Below are 25,488 nucleotides of genomic sequence, written 5' to 3'. Positions count from 1 at the left end.
TTTGTTTATTTTTTGAGAGAGGGGGAGAGAGAAACCCCAAGCAGGCTCCACACTTTCAGTACGGAGCCCAATGTGGGGCTCAAACTCAAGAACTGTGAGATCATGACCTGAACCAAAACCAAGAGTCAGACGCTCAGCTGACTGAGCCACCCAGATGCCCCTCTTTTGGTTTCCATTTACATGCAATATCGTTTTCCAACCCTTTACTGTCAGTTTATGTGCCTTTACATTTTAAGTGAGTCTCTTATAAGCAGTATATAGATGGATCCGGATTTTTTTTTGATCCATTCAGCCACTCTTTGCATTTTTATTGGCATATTAGTCCACTTACATTTAAGGGAAGCACTCAAAAAGGATGTTACTTTAGGAAAATATGTTCCTTTTTTTTAATTAAAATTATACTATTTATAAAATGCTAACAAGGAGAGTATGCTATGTCCTACATTTTTGAATAGTGGTATCAGAAGTGGGAAAATGACATTCCCCTCTGGCTCCTGCTAATTTTCTGCTTAGGAAAAAAAAAAAAAGCAAATTAGGGACTTCAGCAGAGGAGCTGGTCTTCAACTTTGAAATCTTGAAGAAAACCCCACAGTTTTTCATTGTTTAGCTTGTAGTAAATACATTTTATCCAGTGTAACTCACTATTTTTACTTTGTTTATTGAACACTCAATAATTTTGTCAAGTGCCTACTGTGTGCCATGTACCATTCAGCATGCTTGGGATGCTGTAGTGAACAATATGCCAACATTTCTTCTCTACATTCCAGTGAGGAGAGACACAAACATACAACTTAGTAAAATCTATAGTGGGTTGATGGGGATTGGTGGATTGGAGAAAAATACAGCAGGGAACGGGGGGAATTGGGCATGCTAGGAATGCATTTAGCCAGAGAAGGCATTGTGGGGAAGTTGACATCAAAGCATAGATTTGAAGGAGGATAGATTCGAGTATAGGGGTATCCTGGGCAAGCATGTTGTGGGCAGAGGTCAGTGTGGCTGGAACTAAGTAAGCTGGGCAGGAGAAGGAGAGTCAGAGGGGGTAAAAGGAGCAGATGGCAGGTCCTGCAGGGACTTACAGGCTGCTAGAAGGACTAGTTCTCATGCAGAGTAAGATGGGAAGCTGCCAGAAGACTTGGAGCAAAGAGGTGACATGATGGGACTTAAGTTTTTAGAAGGATCATTCTGGCTGCTGGATGGAGAAGAGACTGATAGGCAGAGGCAGGGAGTCCCATCGAGAGGTTATTGCAGTAATCCTCATGAGAGATGTTTCAGTTTGTACATCATCCTAGGTATATTTTCCTGTGTAGTTTTATCACCCTTTTCTTCTGTTTACCCTTTTTCTTTGAAAACAGAAAATGCATCTCCAAATAAAGAGAAAACTCACCTTTAAGTATAGGTGATTTATCTTTGCTTTTCTAACATAGGAAAAGAATTATAGGAAATAAAAATACATTCTCTAATTGAACAAAATTAGGTTTAAAAAAGTAATGTGTAAATAATACCATAAAAGTCCTATATCAAGCATTTAGTGGGTGGGTTTTGTATAGACATTGAGAATGTTGGGGCAGCTGCTGTCTTCAAAACTCATTCACTAAGGTCTGGTGCTTAATGGGCACCTTGGCCAGTATCCACTTCCTTCTGGTACTTTCTAGGATCCTAAGACTCAGCAGGAATCTCCCTTTGGTCAGAGAACTTTAAGCTCTGTCTGGTGATACTGGGTGGAAGGGACAGCCTCTTCTTTCTCTGATAGTCATAGTTTTTATTTTCCTTTCTCTATGGCTTTTTTTCTTTGCTAGAGAGACATTTTCCTTTTCTACTCCAATACTTGGGACATACAAGAGAAATACTTGCTGTTTACCTGGAAATAAAATTTATTTGGGTGTTGTGCATTTTCATTTGCTAAGTCTGGTAAATAAGGGGGAAGAAGGACAGGTGGGCTGGGAGTGTTGGGGGGCTTCCGTTTCTCAGTCATCAGACCTCTTCCATTGGTTAGCCCTGTTTTGCAGTTTTGTTATTTCTATTTTATGAACCACCTTTGGCAATGCTTATAATCACATTTCCCAGTATGGGTTTTCCAAACCCTCTTCATGATTCAGGTGTGGAAGATAGTGGCAACAGGAAGCATAAGGAGAGGGCTCAGTGAGTAGAGATGGGAGAAAATATTGTGAAGAGAAAGAAGTTATTGTCAGCAGTTGTAAGCGGGATTATAGGGAGGCACCCACTGTGTGCCAGACACTTGATGGCACCGATGTAAAGTGTGCATTTGCTCTGCACAGCTCTCTTCTTTTACAATTAAGGATCTAAGGCTCAGGAAGGAAAAGTAACTTGTTTCCAGTCCCATAGCTCAATTTGGATGCTGGATCTGGGATTCATCCCAGGATTTCCTGGCTCCAGAGCTCCTGTTCTTTCTTCTAAAATCGTGTGTCAGTGACTGTGAGGCAAAGAAACTGGCAAAGGTAAAAGTCGCTGCAGTTCTAGCACAGGACGAAAGGTCAAGCGTGAATTCATGTTTCCAGTGGACCAGGTGCACGCGTCTGCAAGCCCGGTGCCTAGCTAGCCCTGTCCACCGGGAGGTACTGTACACAGGGGTAAGATCACCTCAGGAGCGTCATTAGAAACCCATTCGTTGTAGAGGTGATGGGGAAGGGATGGCCTGGGGCTGAGGATGGAGGTGACACCAGGAACATTGTAAAAGAACACATTTGACATCTAGAAATGTAAGATGTGTCTTACAGCAGTCACCTCTTCCTTGTTCTGTTATTAGAGGGAAAGGTAAGCTGCAGGGGAGGAGAGGGATGGCAAGGGGAGACCCTCCCAATCACGGGATAGAGATCATGTAAAGCTAATATTCTTCTTTCTTCAAACTGGAGTCATAAATTCTTATCCACATCATCTACCTGTCTTTGGACTTGTGCAACATCATTGGATTGATAAGGTGCTCTTTGCCATATGTGTGGCCTTGGGAGTGGTAATTAGTAATGCTTAAGTGCTGTACATTCTTGAGGGCTTATTTGCAGTCAGTCATTTTTATTTCAGGTAATTTAGATAAATTGTCACCAGTGTAAAAGTTATTTTAGCCCTCAGAATTCATAGTATTAGCTTTATTGTCTGTGAGATATGTGTACATCTCAAAAACAAACTTCATCTATCCTTGAAAACACAAGCGCCTGTATATGTAACCTTATCTAGCATTGTTGGGCATGAAGGTATTCCATTGGACTTAACCTTCTAGACACCTGGAGCTGACCCCTTTGAATGAGAGCTCTGTCTATCTTAAAACATTCTTTTTTTTTTTAAAAAAATTTTTTTTGTTTTAATTTATTTTGAGAGACAGAGTGAGTGGGGAAGGGACAGAGAGAGAGTGAGGGAGGGAGAATCCCAAGCAGGGGATGGATGTGGGGCTCAAACCCATGAGCAATAAAATCATGACCTGAGCTGAAATCAAGAGTCGGATGCTCAACCCACTGAGTCACCCAGGTGCCCTTATCTTAAAACATTCCTAATTAAAAATCATGCTAAGATATATCAGGAGCTGCTGCTGCTGCTCTTCCTCCTCCTCCTCCTCCTCTTCCTCCTCCTCCTCCTCTTTTTCTCCTTGTCTTTCTTTTTAAAGTTTGTTTATTTATTTTGAGAGAGAAGAGAAGGGCAGAGACGGAGAAACAGAATCCCAAGCAGGCTCCACACGATCAGTGCAGAGCCTGACATAGGGCCTGAACTCATGAACTGTGAGATCATGACCTGAGCTGAGATCACGAGTCAGATGCTGAACTGACTGAGCCACCCAGTGCCCCTTCTTCTTCTTCTTCTTTTTTTTAAAGTGGAGATTACCACATTTGTTGATCTTTTCATAATGATTTGTATTCATGTTTTTATTTTTTTAACAGTTTTTTAAAAAATGAGAGAGAAAGAGCCTGTGAGCACAGGTGGGGCAGAGAGAGAGAGAGAGAGAGAGAGAGAGGGAGGGAGGGAGGGAGGGAGGGAGAGAGGGAGGGAGGGAGGGGGAGGGAGAGAGAGAGAATCCCAAGCAGGCTCCACACTGTCAGTGCAGAGCTGGATGCGGGGCTTGACTCCACAAACTGTGAGATCACGACCTGAGCCAAAACCAAGAGTCAGACACTTAACTGAATGAGCCACCCAGGTACCCCAGGACTCATGTTTTATTCTTGAGATACATAATTATTAAAAACATAAAAATATTTTAAATTAAAAAACATTTTAAAAATGTTTTAAAGATTTTATTTTTAAGTAGTCTGTACTGTGAGGCTTGAACTTACAATGTGAGGCTTGAACTTACAGCCCTGAGATCAAAAGTCACAGGCTGTACTGACCGATCAAGTGCCCCAGATCTATCATTATTTTGTAATAGACTCTCATTTTTCTGCCTTGTCTTCCCTTGTCAGTGCCCATCTGTTACCACGTTAAGCCTTAAGTGTAACCACAACAACCCACCCCTCTCTGCACCTGATTTATTGCTTCTAATCTCCTAGGGTCTTGGGGAAGTTTATTCCTGGTAAATAACTTCTGGAACTTGGTATGTCACTTCTGCCCCTGGCCTCAGTTTCCTCAGCTGTTGGTGAAGTCACAGCCCTAGATGATCTTTGTGGGTTTCCTCCTGGGTAAATGTTAGAAGTGAGTGGACTACAGAGTGTGTCAGCCCTTCTCCCTGAGTTCAGGCCTTGGTTTCAGCTGATTTCTAAAGCAGATACCATTCTCATTCTGTGTTGTGTTGTAAAGCAAATTCTGGTAGAACAGATTAAAGTTCTGCATGAATGTGTGATAATTAGAAGTTTGGCTCTTCATTAAGAATTCCAACTTACAGGGGTGCCTGGCTGGCTCAGTTGGCAGAGCATGCGACTCTTGATCTCAGGGTCATGAGTTCAAGCCCCACGTATGGCGTGGAGTCTACTTTAAAAGAAAAGAATTCCAACTTATAAATTATATATCTTACAAGCACTAGTATGGCAATGACAAACCTTCATAATAATTTAAAATATTTCAAAATCACACTCAATCTTATTATATCTAAATACTTCCAAATACCAAAGTTTTACATACACAAAATTTTAATTTTTTTAAACATTTATTTATTATTGAGAGACAGAGAGACACGGAGCTTGAGCGGGGGAGGGGTAGAGAGAGGGGAAGAGACAGAATCTGGAGCAGGCTCCAGGCTCTGAGTTGTCAGCACAGAGCCCGATGCGGGGCTCGAACTCACAAACTGCTAGATTATAACCTGAGCCGAAGTCAGCTGCCTAACTAACTGAGCTACCCAGGCTCCCCTACACACACAAAATGTTAAATGCTATGCTTTATTATGGCCCACATTTGACCTCTCTAAAGTTACTACAGTAGCTTTCATGAGTACTGTTTCTTTCCTTTTCTTTCTTTCTTTCTTTTTTTTTTTTAAGTTTATTTATTTTGAGAGAGGGAATCTCAAGTAGGTTCCATGCTCAGCATGGAGCCCGACACAGGGCTCGATCTGATGACCATGAGATCATGACCTGAGCTGATATCAAGAGAGCGATCCACTGAGCCACCCAGGCACCCCTCAAGAGTTTCAAAGTGCCATCAACTGTTACCTTATTTAAAAGTTCTTTGAGTTCAGGGTTTTGAGGGCCCATATCTGTCTTTTTTTTTTTTAATTTTTTTTAATGTTTATTTTTGAGAGAGATAAAGACAGAGTGTAAGTGGGGAAGGGACACACACACACACACACACACACACACACACACACAGAATCTGAAGAGGCTCCAGGCTCTGAGCTGTCAGCACAGAGCCTGACACAGGGCTGGAACTCATGAACTGCAAGATCACGACCTGAGCTGAAGTCGGATGCTTAACCGACTGAGCCACCCAGGTGCCCCATCAAGGGCCCATGTCTTTCTTAAAGCAGCTATGCAATGAAGTTGGAACTGGTCTTTCCAACAAGATAAATTTCCCTGTGGTCAGTAGATAGTTTGGAAATCCTTTTGTCTTAGTGCTTGTCTCTGTGCAGGCATCATTTTTATTTTAAACTTTATTTATTTATTTAGAGAGAGAGAGAACCAGCAGGGGAGGGGCAGAGAGAAGAGGACACAGCAAATCTCAAGCAGGTTCTATGCTGTCAGCACAGAGCCCGATGTGGGGCTCGAAATCATAAACTGTGAGATCGTGACCTGAGCCGAAATCAAGAGTCAGACGCTCAGATGCCCAGGCTCCCCCGGGCATCATTATTTTAAATAGAGTTTGTGCCTAACAATTTAAAGACTTAGGACCACACATACTTAGAGAACAGGAGTATCCCGACCTTAGTCCTTTCCTTTATTCTCTTTTTTTCTTTGTTTCTCCTTCGCAGTTAGACTTTAAGTAGTCAAACCAGGGGAGGGCATCCTGAGGGCTGGGGGTGGGAGCAGCCAGGAGCATCTCTTCATGCTTTTCTCTTGGTGTTGGTGGGAGGGGTATTTTTGGACACTCACGGAGTGGTAAACTACAGGCTCATTTTTAAAATGAAAAAAAAAACTGATTGTGGAAACATACATACAGAAGTATAAAGAGTGGTGTAACAGGCAGTCATATATCATCTTCTCCCACTCCTGGCTTAAAAGAGATCTTTTGCTTTAAACCAAGACATAGGAGCCATCTTTTTCTCCTTCGATGCCCCAGATTTCATTAATAAAATAGGACTAGTGTTCCCAAGGTATGTGTGTGAAATGAGAGAATACAAACAAAGCATGGCACGTGCCAAGTCCTCTTTGCATGTTGCTGTTAGTGTGAACACCTCCGTAACCATTGCAAAAATTATTACTTGTCCCAAGTAGAGCTTGGGTATTCAAGCCAGGAAGGTCAGAGCTGTCAGAGGTAAATGTGTGACTTAGTCTTTGATAATAGAGCAGGGACATGCTGAGTTTCAGAAGAGAAATAAAGTCAAGTCCTTGGAGTTTCTAATGTGTAGCATTTCCGATCTTCACATCTTGGAGGAGACAGGCAGCCGTGTAGCCTCCATTGGGAACCCTGCCATGGAAAGACTAACTACCTTCAGTGGAAGCGGGGGAGGCTCTGGTCTGTGCCTGTGGCAACAGCCTGGCTTCTCCCAAAATGAGTGTGGACCAGACATGTAGCTGTGCCATGAAGTCTGGAAAGCAGTAAGCTGTTCTTCACGTTTTGTTCCAGGAGGTGCTTGTTCAGTTCTTGAATAAAGATGTATGAAGCCCTTGAACAACATCAGTGAGACATTAATAGCTTTGTCTTAGTGAGCTTTCAAGGACCCACCAAGTCTACTATTCTTTAAAGATGTCTTTTCTGAGACCAACCCTGCTCCCCCCCACCCCCGCCTGGCCACACCCATCTCTGTGCTCTTTGAAAGTCAGTCAACTTGTTATTTTTTTCAAAGTATTCTGTCTCCTGGTTTTGATCATAGTTCTTAGAACTGGGGGCTCCTGGAAGCTTGCTTGACCTTCTGTTATTTTTATCCACAGTATAATCATAGCTAACTAATAACCCCTCATGTGGGAGATGAGGGTGTTCTGGGGATTCTTTCACATATTTGATCCTGGGAGTGGTTTGTGTGTTTGTTTTGTTTTGTTTTGTTTTCTTTTTTTACAGAAACCATCCTGTCCTATGAGCTTTACTTTGACAGGTTACTTCAGATCTTTGTGGAACTAGGTACGATTTAAGTCCTGAGGAGAGATGTTCAAGTACTATTTTCTTCTACAATTGGTAGACATTATCCTATTTCATCAAATCCCAGATGTCATCTGTTGTAAGATGCACCACTATTTTGCATACCACTAAGAAAGAACACTGCAAGTTAAGCCATGTCACCTGTCAATTTTAAAACATCCTGATTTCAGATATGTGAAAATGTGGGGAAAAAATGTGTGTTTTAAAGTTGATGAGACGTGGTATTCAAAATTGGATCGCCTGGAACAAATCAGGGTTCGAGTTCAGATGAGCAAATGTTTATCCCACCTGAGCTCTTCATGTGGGGTCTGACACATGGACTGTACCCATTACTCCTTTTTAAAAAAATGTTTTTAATGTTTGTTTATTTTTTGAGAGAGAGAGAGAGGGAGAGAGAGAGAGAGAGAGAGAGACTGTGAGCAGAGAAGGGACAGAGAGAGAAAGAGACAGAATCTGAAGCAGGCTCCAGGCGAGCTGTCAGCACAGAGCCCAAGGCGGGGCTCGAACTCACGGACCGTGAGATCAGGACATGAGCCGAAGTTGAACGCTCAACCAACTGAGCCACCCAGGCATCCTAAACCTCCTTCTTGATCTGACTTCCTCCTGAGGTACTGGTTGGTGAGGCTTAAGTCCAGTTGTCTCAGCCAGAAATCTGAGTACCAGACATGGCTCCTTCCTCACCTTCTCTCCCACACCTAGTCCCTCACTAGTTGGTTCTACCTCTTTAGTATCTTTCCTACCTGTTACTGTTGCCCTAGCCTCACAACCACTTCCTGGTGCTGGCCTCTACCATCTGTTCTGTGGATGTCCACCAGGCCTCCTGGTGGATGTCCTCCCCTCTGTCACCCCTCCCAGTAGATTCTCCACAGGCCATGGGTTGGATCGTGTCCCTTCCCGGCTCATGCCCTGCTGTGCTCTCCACTGTCCTAGGGTGGTGTCCATACCCTCCTCTGGTTGACATGGCCCAGCTTTTGCGTTTCAGTGTCCTCTCCCACCATTCTCTCCTCACACTCTCAGGCCAGTCCCTGGAACTTATTTCAATTCCTGGGATTAAGCCCCAAGCTCTTTTCACCTCAGGCCATGTCTGACAGCTTCTTCACTCCTGTCCCCACAGAGGCACAGAAGGACACATGTAGACTCCCCTCCTCTGCTTCTGGCCAGTTCCTCAGAATAGCCCCCACTGCCTTCAGGAGCCATGTCACCCAGGGATTCCCCTATTGGGGCACAGACCAGTGTTACTCTATGGGGTAACATATGTTGTACCTGCCTGATCCCGTGTCTGTGTTCCTCCCAGCACACCCTCCAGCTCACCTCTGGCCCTGCACAGTGTCTGCTGCATGCTAAACAGCATTTGGTTGAGAGAATAATTGGTTCACGTTCACTTTACATCTGAAGAACCTGAATCGCTGAAGTTAATGAGTTTGCCTGGACTTGGCATTTAAGCCCAGGTCCACAAAACACATGATTTTTCAGGTCTAGCTGCTGAAGCACGGAGCTCTGAAGGAGAAAAATGTCCAAAGGGCTCCTGCATGAACTCATCTCTGCACACCAGCTTTACTTGGTTTATCATCTTGTAGACCTAGAGCATCTCAGAAGCGGTGGCAGTGACTGAATCGGTCTGTGTGGAAGCTGAATGTCTATGATTGCTCAGGAGTTTTGTCCTCTCTCTCTCCCTGGGTTGTATGTAAGCGAGATGAGGTGTCACACAGACTACAGAGGTGGAACCACTGCAGTGTGGGGGTCACCTGGTCGTGTTGGTAATCATGTGCGGTGAGCCTTGCGCCTTGACTTTCAGTTTTTTCGAGCAATTGACAATCCCGAAGTCACCACCAAGTGAGAGAAAGAGCGAGGCTTTTCTCATTGTATTAAAGTGGAGGCCCCAGGGTGCAGTAGTTTAGGTTTCTGAGGCTTTCTGACCCCAGCTCTGGGTTCAGTATCTCTGGTGTGCGGGAAGTTTCTTTTATGGTTGAAATGGAGACTCTTGGTTGGCGGTGAGGAGCCAGGCTATGGGTGGCTGAGAGGGCCTGCTGCTAGGCTCTGAGGAGCAGAAAGGCTGCTTGTGTGTTAACAAGCATGTATTTAGTACTTTCTGTGTGGAAGGCCCAGCGGAGGTCTTGGAGGGAGAGGGAAGACAGAAGGGCACAGGGTTGCGGGGATGGACACACTCAGGTGCATTCTCATCCTGTCTCTTATTAGCTGTGTGCCTTCGGGTCATTGGCTTATGAGGCCTCCGAGCTTCTTGTCACCCTGTGAAATACAGGTGACAAGAACTTCACAAGCCTCTTAGGGTGCCTCTAGTGGCAGAGAACCTCACATAGGATATCATTGTGAGGTAGGATGAGCCACCCTTAACCCAAGTTAATGGTGGATGGTTAATCCAGTGGCCCCTTGGGGCCCCAATCCCCATGCACTGCGTATCTCAGCAGCCTTACCTTTCCTCTTGGTCCCCAAATGGCCGCATTGTAGACCACAAGGTCCAGAGGCAGAAAAGCAGTCTCTTTCTTGTACTTCTTTTTAAGAGGGAGGAAAAGGCCTCTTGGGATCCCCCAGCAGGTTTTCCTCAGGTCTCAATGCCCAGAATTGCTACATTGGCCCATCCTACCCGACTCCCTGCTAAGAACAATGGGGTTACCAGGATTGGCCGAGAGACTCGTCTGTGGGGCTGGGCCTGCCCATTCCATCCACTAGCACCAGGCTTTCAAGGCTGAACAGACTTGGGGTGAGCAGCTGGTGGTGAACCATTCTCGGGGGCCAGAGTGCCCAGTGCGGCACCTGGAGGGGCAGCACAGACACAGGTGAGGTGCCACTTTCTGCCCTTTCCCTCCAGGAGCGCACAGACTTGAAAGGGAGAGACGAGTTACCCTGGAGGGCTAAATGGGCAGATGGAAACAGCACCGGCTCCTGCATTTCAGGATTCTAGGGGAGGTTTACCGCAATTCACCTCGCGTCACACCTCGGGGGGCGTGGGGGTGTCTGGCTGCGTCTGTATACTGGAGGACACTGGTTGTCCACAGAGAAGCCACATGTGCTTGGTGAAGAGTCAGAAGAACAAAACTAAGCTTCCAAGCACAGTGCATGGACCTCGTCTGAGCAGCCTTTGTAGTTTTCCACCAAGTCCCATCTGTGACCCCGTACCTCTTTCACTGCGGCCGCAGCCAATGAATCAAAACTTTTTGAAAGAAAATACCTAAACTGCTAATGCTTTAATCATCAGCATACATCTGTGTTTTTGTGCGTTAGTAATTCTCACTTCATACTCTCCTAATAGTAGGCCAGCCACCATCTTCTGGCTTTTTTCAATGTCCCAATCTCTGTTCCCGGGGAGATGTTGAAAAGCAGCTCCGGCCGTGTTTCTCCAGAGCGCTTGTGCACCCTCTGCCTCTCACTGTCAGTTTTCAGAGCAGTGTAGCAGAAAGAGCACTGGTCTGGGAGTCTGCAGCTGTGTGTCCTTTTGATGGAGTCCCAGTAGTTTATTTTTGCTTTTATTTCCCTTGCCTCAGGAGACATATTTAGAAGAATGTTGCTATGACTGAGGTCAAAGTCCTCACTGCCTGTGTTCTCTTCTAGCATTTTTATGGTGTCAGGTCTCACATTTAGTTCTTTCATCTACTTTGAATTTATTTTTGTGTACGGTGTAACAAAGTGGTCCAGTTTCAGTCTCTTGCATGTGGCTGTCCAGTTTTCCTAGAACCATCTGTTGAAGAGACTGTCCTTTTCGCATTGGATATTTTCCCCTGCTTCATCAAAGATTAATTGACCATATAATTGTGGGTTTCTTACTGGGTTTTCCTTTAAAACATTTTTTTTAATGTTTGTTTATTTTTGAGAGAGAGAGACAGAGAGAGATACAGAGTGCAAGTGGGGGAGGGGCAGAGAGAGAGAGGGAGACACAGAATCTGAAGCAGGCTCCAGGCTTTGAGCTGTCAGCACAGAGCCCGATGTGAGGCTCAAACCCACAAACCTTGAGATCATGACCTGAGCTGAAGTCAGATGCTTAATAGACTGAGACACCCAGGCACCCCTCTGCATTTTCTATTCTGTTCCACTGATCTATGCATCTGTTTCTATGCCAGCACCATACTGTTTTGATGATTACAGCTTTGTAACATAACTTGAAGTCTGTATTGTGATGCCTCCGGCTTTGCTTTTGTTTTTCAAGATTGCTTTATCTATTTGGGGTCTTTTGTGGTTCCATATAAATTTTAGGATTTTTTGGTAATTATGCTCTTGCAATAGAATTAAAATTTATATATATAAAAAAGAGGCCACGTGTCCTGGTTTTGTCCATGTTGCTAATGTGCCATGTGATTCAGGTGAGTCTGTTACCTCTGAGGGGTGACATGTTCCCATCTCAGGCCCATGCAGACACTGCCGATCAGTCATGGCTTTCTTCTCCTCTCTGCCACGGGCCTACACTCGGTCTCAGAATCCTTTTCTCTACAGGTAAGCTGTGATTGCTGATGGGGGCCATCTCAGAGGATACTTGAGATACAACTGGTTTTCCGTCCCAGAACTAGTAATCCCCGGGGCCCTTAAAGTTTTATAATTTCTCTGTAGCATACTGGATAAAAGCTGATGTTTCCTACCCTGTCATGCTCTACCTACTTTTTGGAGAGCCTTATGAAAATGCCATTGGAACCCCTATTCCTATAGGACCTGTTATTATCAATGGCTATTACAGAGGGGGGATTGTGCCAGGAGTGACTGCTTTGGTCTTGTTCAGTGAGAAATCAGCAGCATCTAGCCCAGTGCCTGGAACATAAGAGGATTCAGCTATTTGTGGGATTGAATGAATGAGTATGGGGGTGGTGGTCTGTGTGAGAAAGTATGCCTTTCTCTCGTCTCTGTAAGAGGGATCCTGGGGACTGGATTTATGCTTTGGAAAAGAAAGCTGCTTCCTTCCTTCTTACAGATATTATTAGAATTGTAAAAGTCTCTGGATTTCTTCTCTGTGAATTTGCATTTTGGCTTTCAAAGCCTTAGAAGTAGAATTCAAAGTAAAGCTTCAGCCTAGGAGATGAGGCAGCTTTATTGGGGCTGGGCCTGGGGATTTTTAGGCGCTTTAGGAGAGGAGCCTCTTTTCCCGCTGGCTGCCCTGGTCCCCAGCAGCAGCCCCAGCTCTGAGTTTCACTTCCCTGCCGGCATCCCTGCCTGCTACTTCTTAGAGGCTCCTGCCTGGTCTTGTCTCTCAGTCAGCTCCCATTCTGTATCTGTGTAGCTATTTCTTAATTGCTTTGAGGGTCCACCTCCTGACTGAGGGCTCACTGCATGAAGCACCCTGAAAATTGTCTGCATGTGTTTGACCCTCCTGGGAAGGGTTCTTGATTGGGCTTTCCTGCCAACAGTGGAAGAAAAGAAACATTTGCAGACGGGTGCAGTGTGGTCACTGTATGTAAGCCCTCATTAAATATAAGCTTCATAGCCAGTTCTCATTTTACAGATGTGCAAACTGAGGCTCAGAGGAGGTAATAACCCAGTGAATAGGAGATAAAGCTAGAAACCATCTCCAGAAGGAGTACAGGTGTCTGTGTTGACACAGAGCGGCCTGCTACACAGAAGTAGGATGATCCCTCAGGAGAATGGGGGCAGGAAGGATCCAGCAAGTACATTGAGTGAGGAAAAGGCACTCTTCTCCCCATTTAGTGTTACTTCCCTTCACTTGCCTCTGGATGTGTTTCTTTGGGTCTAACCCTTGGAAGAGTGATTATATGGTATCTCCATCTCGATGGCCTTCTGTTCTTGCTTTCATATTGTCCCCCAGGAAGAAAAAGGAACCTTGGGCTGTCCTTAAAAGTATGTGTGAAGAGGACAGAGAACATCTGGCTGTTCATTTTCTTACAGGAGAGCTTTTGTCTCCTTCCTCCTATCTATGGACATTGATCTCTGGCCGGACTGGGGAAGAGAAAGTTTGTTTGTTTTTTTTTAATTTCTTTATTGAGGTATAATTGACACATCATATTACATTAGTTTCAACTCTATAATGTAATGATTCAATATTTGTATACATTGCTAAATGATCACTATAATAAGTCTAGTTAACAGCTGCCACCGTATGTAATTACAAATATTTTTTTTCTTGTGGTGAGAACTTTGAAGATGGGCTCTTCTAGCAACTTTCATATATGCAATATAGTGATCCCCCTTACCTGTGGGCAGTATGTTCCAAGACCCCAGTGGACGCCTGAAACTGCGGATAGTGCCTAACTCTGTGTACAATACATTTTTTCCTATGTATATGTACCTATGATAGAGTTTAATTTATCCCTTAAATGCTTAATTTATAAAGAATAATAAAATAGAACAATGTTCTGTAATAAAAAGTTATGTGAATGTGGTCTCTTTCTCTCTTTCAAAATATCATATCTTATGTACTGTACTCACCCTTATGATGATGATGATAATGATGTGAGATGGTAAAATGCCTGTGTGATGAGATGAGGTGAGGTAAGGTGTACGATGTAGGTACTGTGATGTAGCCTTAGGCTACTCTTGACCTTCTGATGATTCATGAAAAGGAGGATCATCTTCTTTCAGATGATGGCTGACCACGGGTTGTTGAGACTACACATAAGGGGGGGCCTACTGTACAGTGTTACTAACTATAGTCCCTATGCTGTACATTACATCCTCATGACTTATTTATAACCGGAAATATATACCTTTTGCCCCCCTTCACCCATTTTATCCACCCCCAACCTCCCACCTCTGGCAACCGCCAATCTGTTCTCTGTACCTATGAGTTCTTGTTTTTGTTTATTTTTCTGTATTCCGTAGATCATACTGTATTTATCTTTCTAAATCTGGCTTATTTCACTTAGCACAGTGTCTTCAAGGTCCATCCATGGTGTCCCAAATGGCAAGATTTCATTCGTTTTTATGGCTGCATAAAATTCCATTGTATGTATGTACCACATTTTCTTCATTCGTTCATTAAAGGGCACTTAGGTTATTTCCACATCTTGGCTGTTGTAAATAATGCTGCATTGAATGTGGGAGTGCATATACCTTTTCAATCCAGTGTTTTGTGTCCTTTAGGTACTCAGAAGTGGAATTGCTGGATCATATGGTAGTTTTATTTTAAATTTTTGAGAACTCTGCATGTGGTTTTCACAGTGGCTGCACCAATTTACATTCCTACCAACAGTACATGAGGATTCTCTTTTCTCCACATCCTTGGCAACACTTGTTATTTCTTGTCTTTTTGAAAGCAGCCATTCTCAGGTGATATCTCATTTTTTTTAAGTTTATTTATTTATTTTGAGAGAGAGTGTGCGTGCATGTGCATGTAGGAGGGGAGAGGTAGAATCCCAGAGCCCACATGGGACTCAATCCTGACATAGGGCTCAATCTCTTGAACCGTGAGATCATAATCTGAGCTGAAATTAAGAGTCAGATGCTTAATTGACTGAGCCATCCAGGCACCCCTCACTGTGGTTTTGATTTGCATTTCCCTGACGATGAATGATGTTGGCCATTCTTATATCTTTTTGGGAAAAATGTCTATTCAGATCTTCTGCCCATTTTTTAAATTGGATTTTTTAAACTATTGAGTTGTATGAATTCTTTATGTATTTTGGCTGATAACCCCTTATCAAATATATGATTTGCAAATATTATTTCTCTTTCAGTAGGTTGCCTTTTCATTTTGGTGATGGTTTCTTTTGCTGTGCAGATGTGAAAACTAAAGTTTGATGTAGTCCCACTTATTTTTACTTTTGTTGTTTTTGCTTTTATTTTTGCTTTTGGTGTCAGATTAAAAAAATCATCAGCAAGCTCAATGTCAAGGAACTTACTACTTACATTTTCTTCTAAGAGTTTTATGGTTTTAGGTGTAATATTCAAGTCTTTAATTCACTTTGAGTTAATTTCTGTGTATGGTGTAAGATAGTGGTCCAGTTTCATTCTTTTGCATGTGACTGTCTAGTTTTTCCTCCACACCATTTATTGACTGTCCTTCCCCATTGCATATTCTTGGCTCCTTTGTGATAAACTAATTGACCGTATGTACATGGGTTTATTTCTCGGCTCCTTATTCTGTTCCATTGATCTGTGTCTGTTCTTATGTGAGTACCATACTGTTTTGATTCCATTGCTTTGTAATATGGCTTGAAATAAGAGATTATGATGTCTCCAGCTTTGTTCTTTCTCAAGTTTGCTTTGGCTATTTGGGGTCTTTTGTGGTTCCATGCAAATTTTAGAATTGTTTGTTCTATTTCTGTGAAAAATGCCATTGGTATTTTGATTGAGATTGTGTCAAATCTGTAGATTGCTTTGGGTAGTATCTTAACAGTGTTAATGTTAATTCTTCTAATGAGCACAAACTATTTTTCCATTTATTTGTATCTTCAATTTCTTTGATCAGTGTCCTATAGTTTTCAGTGCACAAGTCTTTCACTTCCTTGGTTAAATTTACTCCTAGGTATTTTATTCTTTATGATGTAAGTGTAAATGGTATTGTCTTCTTAATTTCTCTTTTGATTATTTGTTACTAGTGTAAAGAAATGCAACAGATTTCTGTATACTGCTTTTATGTCCTGCAACTTTATTGAATTTGTGTATTCTAATGGTTTTTTGGTGGAGAGTTTAGGGTTTTCTGTATGTAATATCATGTCATATGCAAATAGTCACAGTTTTTCTTTTCTTATTTGGATGTGTTTTGATTCCTTTTCTTGCTGAATCGCTTTGGCTAGGACTTCCAATACTATGTTGAATAAAAGTGGTGAGAGTGGGCATCCTTGTCTTGTTCTTGATCTTAGAGGAAAGCCTTTCATATTTTCACTGTTGAGTTTGAGGTTAGCTGTGGGCTAGTCCTATACGGCCTTTATTATGTTGAGGTATGTTCCTTCTATACCTACTTTGCTTTGTCAAGAGTTTTTGTCATAAATAGATGTTGAATTTTCTTTTCCCGCATCTATTGAGATGGTCATATGATTTTTATCTTCATTTTGGTGTATCACATTGATTTGCAGATATTGAACCAGCCTTGAATCCCTGGAGTAAATGGCACTTTGTCATGTCGTATTATCCGTTTAATACATTGTTGCATGGGCGCCCAGTGGCTTAGTCGGTTAAGTGTTCCACTTTGGCTTAGGCCATGACCTTGCAGTTTGTGAGTTTGACCCCGGTGTCAGGCTCTGTGCTGACAGCTCAGAGCCTGGAGCCTGTTTCAGATTCCGTCTCCCTCTCTCTCTGCCTCTTCCTCATTCACCTCTCTCTCTCTCAAAAATAAATAAACATTAAAAAAATGAAAAAGGAGTGCCTGGGTGGCTCAGTTGAGTGTCCGACTTTGGCTCAAGTCATGATACCACGGTTTGTGAGTTTGAGCCCTGGGGCATCAGGTTCTGTGCTGATAGCTCAGAGCCTGGAGCCTGCTTCAGACTCTGTCTCTCCCTCTCTCTCTGCCCCTCTCTCACTCAAAAATGAATAAATGTTAAAAAAAATACATTGTTGAATTTGGCTTGCTAATATTTTATGAGGGTTTTGTGTCTGTTCATCAGGGATATTTGTCTTAGCTCTCTTGTGGCCTCCTTCTGGTTTTTGTATCAGGGTAATGCTGGCCTCATAAAAGGAGTTTGGAAGCATCCCCTCCTTTTTTATTTTTTGGAAGGATTTAAAAAAATTTTTTAATGTTTATTTTTGAGAGAGAGAGAGAGAGAGAGAGAGATAACAGACAGAGTGCAAGCAGGGGCAGTGCAGAGAGAGAGAGGGAGACACAGAATCCGAAGAGGCTCCAGGCTCTGAGCTGTCAGCACAGAGCCTGAAGTGGGGCTTGAACTCATGGACCGCGAGATCATGACCTGAGCTGAAGTTGGAGGCTCAATTGACTAAGCCACCCAGGCGCCCCGGAAGGATTTTTGAGAAGGATTAACTAATTGTTTTTTGAACATTTGGTGGAGTTTATCACTGAAGCTGTTTTTTCCTGGGCTTTTGTTTTTTGGGAGGTTTTTGATCACTGATTCAATCTCCTTACTAGTACTAGATGTGATCAGATTTTCTATTTCTTCCTGATTCCAGTCCTGCTGGAGAGAGATTTATTCCAACCATGCATTTTAGAATTTATGTGATAAATTATTCATCTATCCGTCACCTGGTGGGTAGGATAGGCATGGAGGTAGGGGTAGGGTACTCTGGTTGGGTAGGTACAGAGGGTACTCTGTCCTCCAGGAGCTTACAGTTTGTCCAGAGGTCTTTTTTTTTTTTTAATTTTTTTTTAATATTTATTTATTTTTGAGATAGAGAGAGACAGAGCATGAACAGGGGAGGGGCAGAGAGAGAGAGGGAGACACAGAATCTGAAACGGGCTCCAGGCTCTGAGCTGTCAGCACAGAGCCCGACGCGGGGCTCGAACTCACGGACCGTGAGATCATGACCTGAGCCGAAGTCGGACACTCAACCGACCGAGCCACCCAGGCGCCCCCAGAGGTCTTTTTTAATAAGAAACATTTTTTGAATAATTGGTGTGTTCACGTGGTTTAAATGTTACAAATCAAAAGAGAAAAGGGAAGGAGTGTCCTCCCGATCTTCCAGCCATCTAGTTCCCCACTCAAGTGGTAATTACTTTGAATACTATCTTCTTTTTCTGAAGACATTCTGTCCATGTTATTCAGTGGCTCTTAATGGGGCCCGGGGGAGGTGGAGCTAATTTAGACAACCTGGGGAAGGTTTTCTAAGGGCACGTTGCTGCAGCCATAAGGCGATGGGGTCAGGGAGGGTCAGGGAGAATGAGCAGGCAGAGATATTCTGAAAAAGATTCCTGGAGGACTTGGGTATAAACCCCCTTCCAGCCCTACCTGTGGGTCTAGCTAGACAGGCAAGATCTTTACATGTGGAAGTGGACATACTAATACAAGAGTTTGCTAGAGAGGAAGGTCACATTCTGGTACAGCCAGAGGGTGCCCTCGCCCAGAGGGGCAAGAAAGCAGCGGTGGGTCTGCTGTGGCTGGGGGGTTGGGAGGCTTTGTGAAAAGTTACCATCTACAACCTTTCTGGACCTCCATATTCCTCATTTATGAAACTGCTAATCTAGGGTTTTAAACTTTCTTTCCCCTTGAATCCATGTAGTGGTCTGGAGGAACCCATAAACATCTTTAAATGTGTACATGAAACATGGAGGGTTTTAATGTAAATGGATTACACTGAAACCTGATGGTTTCCCCACTTGGTGGGCCCAGGGTATCCCTGTTGCACAGGGATCTATGCTCTGGGGAGGCCATCGCCATGTTCTGGCCCCCAGGAGCTGCTCTGCATCCTGAGCTGCTTGCTGCCTGCTGGTGGTAACTAGGAAAGGAGATGGGGAAAATTCCCTCTGAGCTGGCTTTGCAAAGAGTCCAATGAGGAACCCATTTCCCCCTGATAATCAGCTTCCCCTCTGTCTACACCAAGTCTTCTGTCCTCACTGAAGATGAGTAGGTCTGTGTGGTGTTGGTTTTCCAAAAGGTGGCAGCACTGTTCTGGGAAACAATCCCCAGATGGGTGGGGAGGGCCTGCCCTCGCAGCCCTGCCTGTGTAGCTCAGTGGAGTATTTGTGAGTCAGCCTGCGTGGGTCTTGTCCATAGTACTAACCTCCCCACTCAGCTGAGTCTCTCAGCTTTAGAGATGGACCCTGGCCAAGCCCTGGCTTCTGTTCTTAGCTTGTGGTGGGGTTAACCCCACAGGGGCCACTCTGAGGGCCACTAAGCCTCACAGGTGCGTGGCTGGATGGGCACACGTCCAAGGACTGGACCACCATCAGATGCAAAAGAAAGTTACGGTCCTGCAATGGACTTTGCTCCCTTTTGCTTCTGGTGTTTGGTGTGGGAGTTCTGGAGGGAGGTAGGCATTTTAAGCAATGCAGTCTTGGGCAGTTTAGGCTGATTTTTTTCTCTCCAAATAATTTTACATTGGCTAAGACAGCATCAAGCATTTGGTGGATCTGTTTAAGGCATGTGGTAGTGCAGTGATTTCTGGTGTGCCAGAGTCCCTTCAGACTCTGGTTGGCCTTCCATTGTCCCTCTGCTGTGAGTTCTGGGGTTTGGAAGCTGGAAGTTGCTGCTTCTGATGTATGTGTTCACATGGGCTTGGTTCAGTACCTGAACTGTAATTGAAGCAGCTGATTTTCAAGAATCTGCTAGAAGATGAAATTGTCCATACAGTCAGAGTAGAGCATCAGAAGGGCCTGGTTCAAACGTATGTTCTGACTGGTGGATACACTGGTTCTCCTCTTCCAAGTCTGTGCCTCTAGAACCTGAACACAATCTTGGGAGTATTTACCTCTACATATCAGTCTTTAAACTACACTGCTAACCCTCCATTTCCTCCATCTTCTATGTGTTCTTTCACACAGAGATGCATATATATATATATGTGTGTGTGTGTGTGTGTGTGTGTGTGTGTGTGTACACATTTGAATGTTCATTAAGGCAAAGAGACAGAGAAGCAAAAAAAAAAAAACCCACAAGTTTTATTCATCCATTTATTCCAAAATTATATATGATTCCCTGCTATGTACTAGGCATTGTCCTGATAGTAATTGGAGGGCACAGTCCCTGCTTGCATGGAGTTTAGGAGGAGGAGGCAGATAATGTACAAATAAACAAATGTGCTAGAAAAGTATTAAGTGTAAATATGCTCTCCAGATAAGTGGTCTCAGGATGTGACAGTGTGACAGAGTTGTTACCGTGCACAGGGTGATCAGGAAATGCCTGCCACTCCTGAGGAGGTGACTAGCATCAGCAAGATGTAGGAATTGGGACATGGCATTAAGGCCATGGGGCAGGTACTCGCCTGTTGTGTTTAAGGCATGGAGAGAAAGCTGGAAGGTGGGATTGGCCATGGGCAGGGGCCGGATCACAGGATGTGATGTAGTCACTGAAGGTTTCTAAGCAAGTGAGTGAGAAAGTGCCTCCAACCCAATTAAATGACTCATATTCCCTTCAAGTGCACACATTGGGGTTTATTTTGGGCACCTCAGTAGAACACCAGAAGGTAGTGGGAGCCAGCTGGAGTTCGTGTGGCATTTAACTCTGTGTTCACTGCATGTCCTCTCCTCTAGACCCCACACTAGCCCCCTCGAGTAGAGCACTGTTCCCATCCATCTATATAAGAAAAGCAAGGTGCGAAGGTAGAGTAATTAGCCAGCTGGAGGGGCAGAGCTTGAATTTGAACCCCACAGGCTGGGCTCCAAGCCCCTGTTTCATTGGCCTTCCTGGAATGGACCCCTGGGCAGCTTTTTGTAGTTGTTGTCGATTTTTTTTATTACTTAATTAAAAAAAAAACCCATGATTTATTTATTTGTTTATTAATTCTGCACCCAGCATAGGGCTCCAAGTCATGACCCCAAGGTCAAGAGTCACACACTCCTCCTACTGAGCCAGCCAGGCCCCGTATTACTTACTTAATATGTGTGAAATGTTGTTATAATTTGCATTTCTTTGACACTACTGAGATTGAGCACCTTTTCATGTATCTTTACTTTTTTTTGTTACAAAATATATATAACCTAAATTCTACCATTTTAACCATTTAAAAATGCTTATTTTTGAGAGAGAGAGGGAGAGAGAAGGCACGTACGTGCATGCACAAGCAGGGGAGGGGCAGAGAGAGGGAGAGAGCGAGAATCCCAAGCAGGCTCTGCACTCAATGCAGAGCCTGATGCGGGCCTTGAACTCAGGAACTGTGAGATCACGACCTGGGCTGAAATCAAGCGTCAGACACTTAACCGACTGAACCACCGAGGTGCCCCTATCATTTGAACCATTTTTAAGTGTACAGTTCAGTGGCATTTCTAGAACTTTTTGTCACTTTCAAATAGAAACTGTGTAGCCATCAAGCAAGAACTCCTCATTCTGCTTCCTCCCAGCCCCTGGTAACCTTGAATCTACTTTCTACCATGATGAATTTGGCTAGTCTAGGTATTTCATATAGGTAGACTCATCTGATATTTGTCCTTTTTTGTCTGGCATATTAGACTTAGCACACCATCTGCAGGGTTGGTTCATGAGGCGGCATGCATCAGAACATTATTCCTTTTCGTGGCTGAATAGTGTCCCATTGTGTGTACATACCACATTTTGTCTGTCTATCCAATGATGGAGTTTCTACCCGGGACAGCTTTTCCCATGGAGACAGGACCTTACCAACTACTCATTCCTGTTCTGAGGATACTTTCTGAACCTTGGAGAATCTGTGTTTGCCCCACGTCAGGGTGACCCTTACCTGTGTGTGGTTAGAGGTGCTGCTGAAGTTTTTAAAGGTAACTAACCTTGAATTATTTAAAAAGCTCAAGATGAACACTGTAACTGTTGCTGTGTCAATATGGACTCTCCTTAGGTTCTTTCCTGTCCACCTCATAGATGCATCGCGTCAGAGGAGAACTCTACAGGGGTTATTTCATTGTTTACTTCTAAGCCTGAAATCTGTCTCCTGTACATGGAAAATTTAGCTTGTTCTGGAAATTCTCCAGAGTAGTCACATAGGAGCCCCAAGTCTGTGCTGGGGGGCCCTGAGCAGGCCATGTCTACCTGACTTCGGTTTCCTCATCTGTAAAATGGCATGAAACTCCTAAGAGATTCTGTGTCCTTCCCAGACAGGTTAAGAAGCTCCTTTTTATTTCAAATCCAGTTTCTTCCTTGCTGTGGGAAGCCTGACCCTCTCTCCTCTCGAAGGAGCTGGTCAGCATTCCCCCCATAATCCCACATTTCCTGTGATGGCTGCGGGCCCTCAGCCGTTGATGAAGTGGTGAAACCGACTTTCCAGGGTGGAAAACTGGTGGATTTCAGCCCCTGCACTAGTTGGGTTTCTTTTCTTCGTCCTTGACAACCAGTGATGCTGTTCGGTAGGGAGCCCCCTGCCTGCCCGGGCAGCCTTTCTCTGGATGCCTGGAAGCTCCTGGGTGGCCTTGGGAAGTTTGAGTTGAGTCTTTCTAGATGAACTGCCCCCTCTCTCGTGTCCAGGAAAGAAGCAATGCTGGTTGTTACCTGCGTACTCTTGAGCCGCCGGCTGTGTGAGAGAAGATCCATTTGCTGCATCGATCTCCCCTGAGGCAGGAGGCCACTCACGGCCAGTTTCCCTTTTCAGAGCAATAAATCTGGGAAATCCTGTGCTGCAGCAGGTGTTGGAGAGGAAGAATGAAGTCCTGTGCGTCCTGACACAGAAGATAGTGACCACGCAGCAGTGTGTGATCTGGGAGCACGTTCAGGTGGAGGAGCAGTGCGGCGGCATGGTGGGGATCCAAACAAAGGTGGTGCAGGTGCGTGGCTGCCCCGGGGTGGAGGCACCCGGGCTGGAGGTCTTGGTCATTGCGGCCCGGGTCAGGGGCCTCTTGGGGTTGTGTCTTTGTTTGTCAGGCCTCTTCTGTAGTGAGCTAATAGAAACCCAACTCAAATTGGCTTAAACAAGAAATAATGTATTGGCTCGTGTAACTGAAACATGCAGGGAAATCTGAGTTCAGTTGCTGCTAGAAGGGAAATTGGGCAGACGGTGTATGCTGCCTCCCCTGGGGTAGAGTCCCTGTCAGGTAGGTGCTCTCCTTGTGGTGTGGTGGCTCCGTGCTGCCACTCCAGGGGAGTGTGCTTCAGGGCCGGCTCTCACCATCATCACTTGTACCCATTTCTGAAGCAGACCCAAGGCCAGGGCAACACAACCCTCGGAATGGTCAGGTGCCTTCCCCAAAAGAAAATGGGTCAAAGGAGCACTGGTCAGGCCAATGCACAGATAGCTACCAGAGCCTCTCGGAGCCAGAGGTCTCAAAATGACCACTTTGGGATCGCTTGCCTCAAATTCTTTGTGGACTGAGCTAGGGAAGGTAAAGAGCAGTACATGTGTCTATACACAGAAAAACAGATGCTTCTGGATTAAAATAGAAGCAGTCTTATTACCAGGCTGATCCCTGAGCCAGTACTAGACTTCTGTGGAACAGGAAGCTATCAACCCCAAACTGTTTCTTCCACAGTCTACCATGGTGTCTGATGACCTATTCTCAGAGATTGGTTTCTTGGAGTGACTTTTGACTTTTTCCAGAGGACCTGGGAAAGTTGTATTTGGAAGGAGGTGGAGACAGAGGTTGGGTCTGGAGGTGGACTCTCCTTGGGGCAGGAAGGCTGGATAGCAGCGATGAAGGAGGGGCCTGACGGGAGGCGGCTTTGGCCAGCCCTGCCAGTGTTTCTGCTTGTGGTGACCCCACTACAGGCCTGGCGCCTGCCTGGAAATCAGGAAGCTGGCTGTCCTCCCACCAACTGGGATCAAGCTGCTAAAAGGGGTCTCTGATCTCCAGTGTTGAGGCAATGATCTCCCCAGGCCGTCCTGGGAAGGGGTCATATTTGTAACAGTGTTGGAAGGACAGAGCTCTGCTGCCTGACCACTTGGCGTGTCTCCTGGAAATCCTCCTCTCATGCCTCCAGCACCTCCCCTGGGCTTATTTAACAGCCAGTGTGCCAGCCACAGGGGTCTGGAATGATGCCCCTGGGGAGGTCCTTGCTCTTAGCTAGTTCTCCCAGTCAGGCACTGACATTGTTTGGGATTGTCATCATTGTCCAGGCTGTCACAGTGGTTACCATAATCCTCCGTGAGGGAAATGACAAGTTACCTTGCTCATTTATCTGTTTTATTCAGTACTGTTGACCTAGTCTCATTATCCCCCACACTCTGGAATCTCATTCCACATAAGTTTAGCCATTTACTTCCCAATATGTGCATCACATCATGAGGCCCACAAGGATCACATCCTTACATCTGCTGATTGGTTCCTATTTTCCACTTGGTTCCTTGGGCATTTGCTCAATGTTTTTGTGTGCAAGGCCCAAGGCTGGCCACAGTGGGGAGGCAGAGAGAAGCCTGGGGAAGTCTGAGCTCATGGGGGCAGCCTGTGCTCTCACTCACAGGTGTCAGCGAAGGAGGATGGGAGTGTCATCAAGGACACCAACGTAGTGCTGGAGATCCCGGCTTCCACCACCATAGCCTATGGCGTCATCGAGTTGTACGTGAAACTGGATGGCCAGTTTGGTGAGTGCCGCCTCCTGCCCTGGGTGTTAGGGGAAAGAGATGGGAAGTGTGGGGATGACAAGTGTGGATGAACTTTCACCAGCACAGCACAGGGTCTCTGCTGTGGGCATGCCATCAAACAGACTGTGGATTGGCCCTGGTACCATGGTGTCCGTGAGGCAGGTTGTGGATGTCGCTGAGCATTAACTCTCCATCTCTGGAACGGGAAAGGCATTCCCTCACCGAGCTGTGGTCAGGATTACATGCGATGAGGCATGTGAAGTGCCTGGCACAGTGGTTGTTTATTACCAGCCTCAGCTGTTAATAATACTGTCAGCATCCCACCTTCTTTCCCCCAACATGAAGCCAAAAATGCTCCACTTGACCTTGCTCTGTTGATCACCAGTGTGTTCAAAGCTGGGAGATCCTGGTCATTGCATCATTTGAAGAAAACAAGGGCTTTAGCATAGCTCATGTTTGCCGATCTTAGATGCTCACGGCTCCTTCCTCCTGCTCTTCCTGAGAAGAGGTTGTGTCGAACCTAAGAAAACCGACCACTTCTTAGGGACATGAATGAATAAATGTAACATAATAATTGACTTTTTAAGGTATGGTAATGGTATAGTTATGTTTATAAAAAAAAAGAGTCTTCTGTTAGAGATTATACTGAAGTCTTCACAGATGAAATGGTAACATGTCTGTGGATTGCTTCAAAAATAGTCCAGGTGGAATGTAAAGGGTGTATGCGTGGGGTCGGAAGAGGTAAAGAACAATTGTTGAAGCTGGTCAGTGGGTATGAGGAGGTTCATTGTACTACTCTATTCTTGTGCCATTTCACATTTTCCATAATGAAATGTTTTAAAAGGTGTTCCT

At 44.7% G+C, this 25,488-nt stretch overlaps 1 protein-coding gene across 1 annotated transcript in view; it reads left to right on the top strand.

Moving 5' to 3' along the window:
* GSDME (gasdermin E) overlaps window positions 1–25,488 on the top strand; it is a 64,978-nt gene that overhangs the window by 16,948 nt on the left and 22,542 nt on the right. The window contains exons 4-5 of the mRNA XM_047827124.1: window positions 22,714–22,885; window positions 24,516–24,636. Coding sequence (XP_047683080.1) covers window positions 22,714–22,885; window positions 24,516–24,636 — 293 coding nt within the window. The remainder of the gene's footprint in view (window positions 1–22,713; window positions 22,886–24,515; window positions 24,637–25,488) is intronic.

The sequence above is a fragment of the Prionailurus viverrinus genome, chromosome A2, assembly GCF_022837055.1.
Source record: "Prionailurus viverrinus isolate Anna chromosome A2, UM_Priviv_1.0, whole genome shotgun sequence".
Lineage (NCBI taxonomy): Eukaryota > Metazoa > Chordata > Mammalia > Carnivora > Felidae > Prionailurus > Prionailurus viverrinus.
The sequence above is the reverse complement of the archived record's forward strand: the minus strand, read 5'-3'. Positions and strand labels throughout refer to the sequence as shown.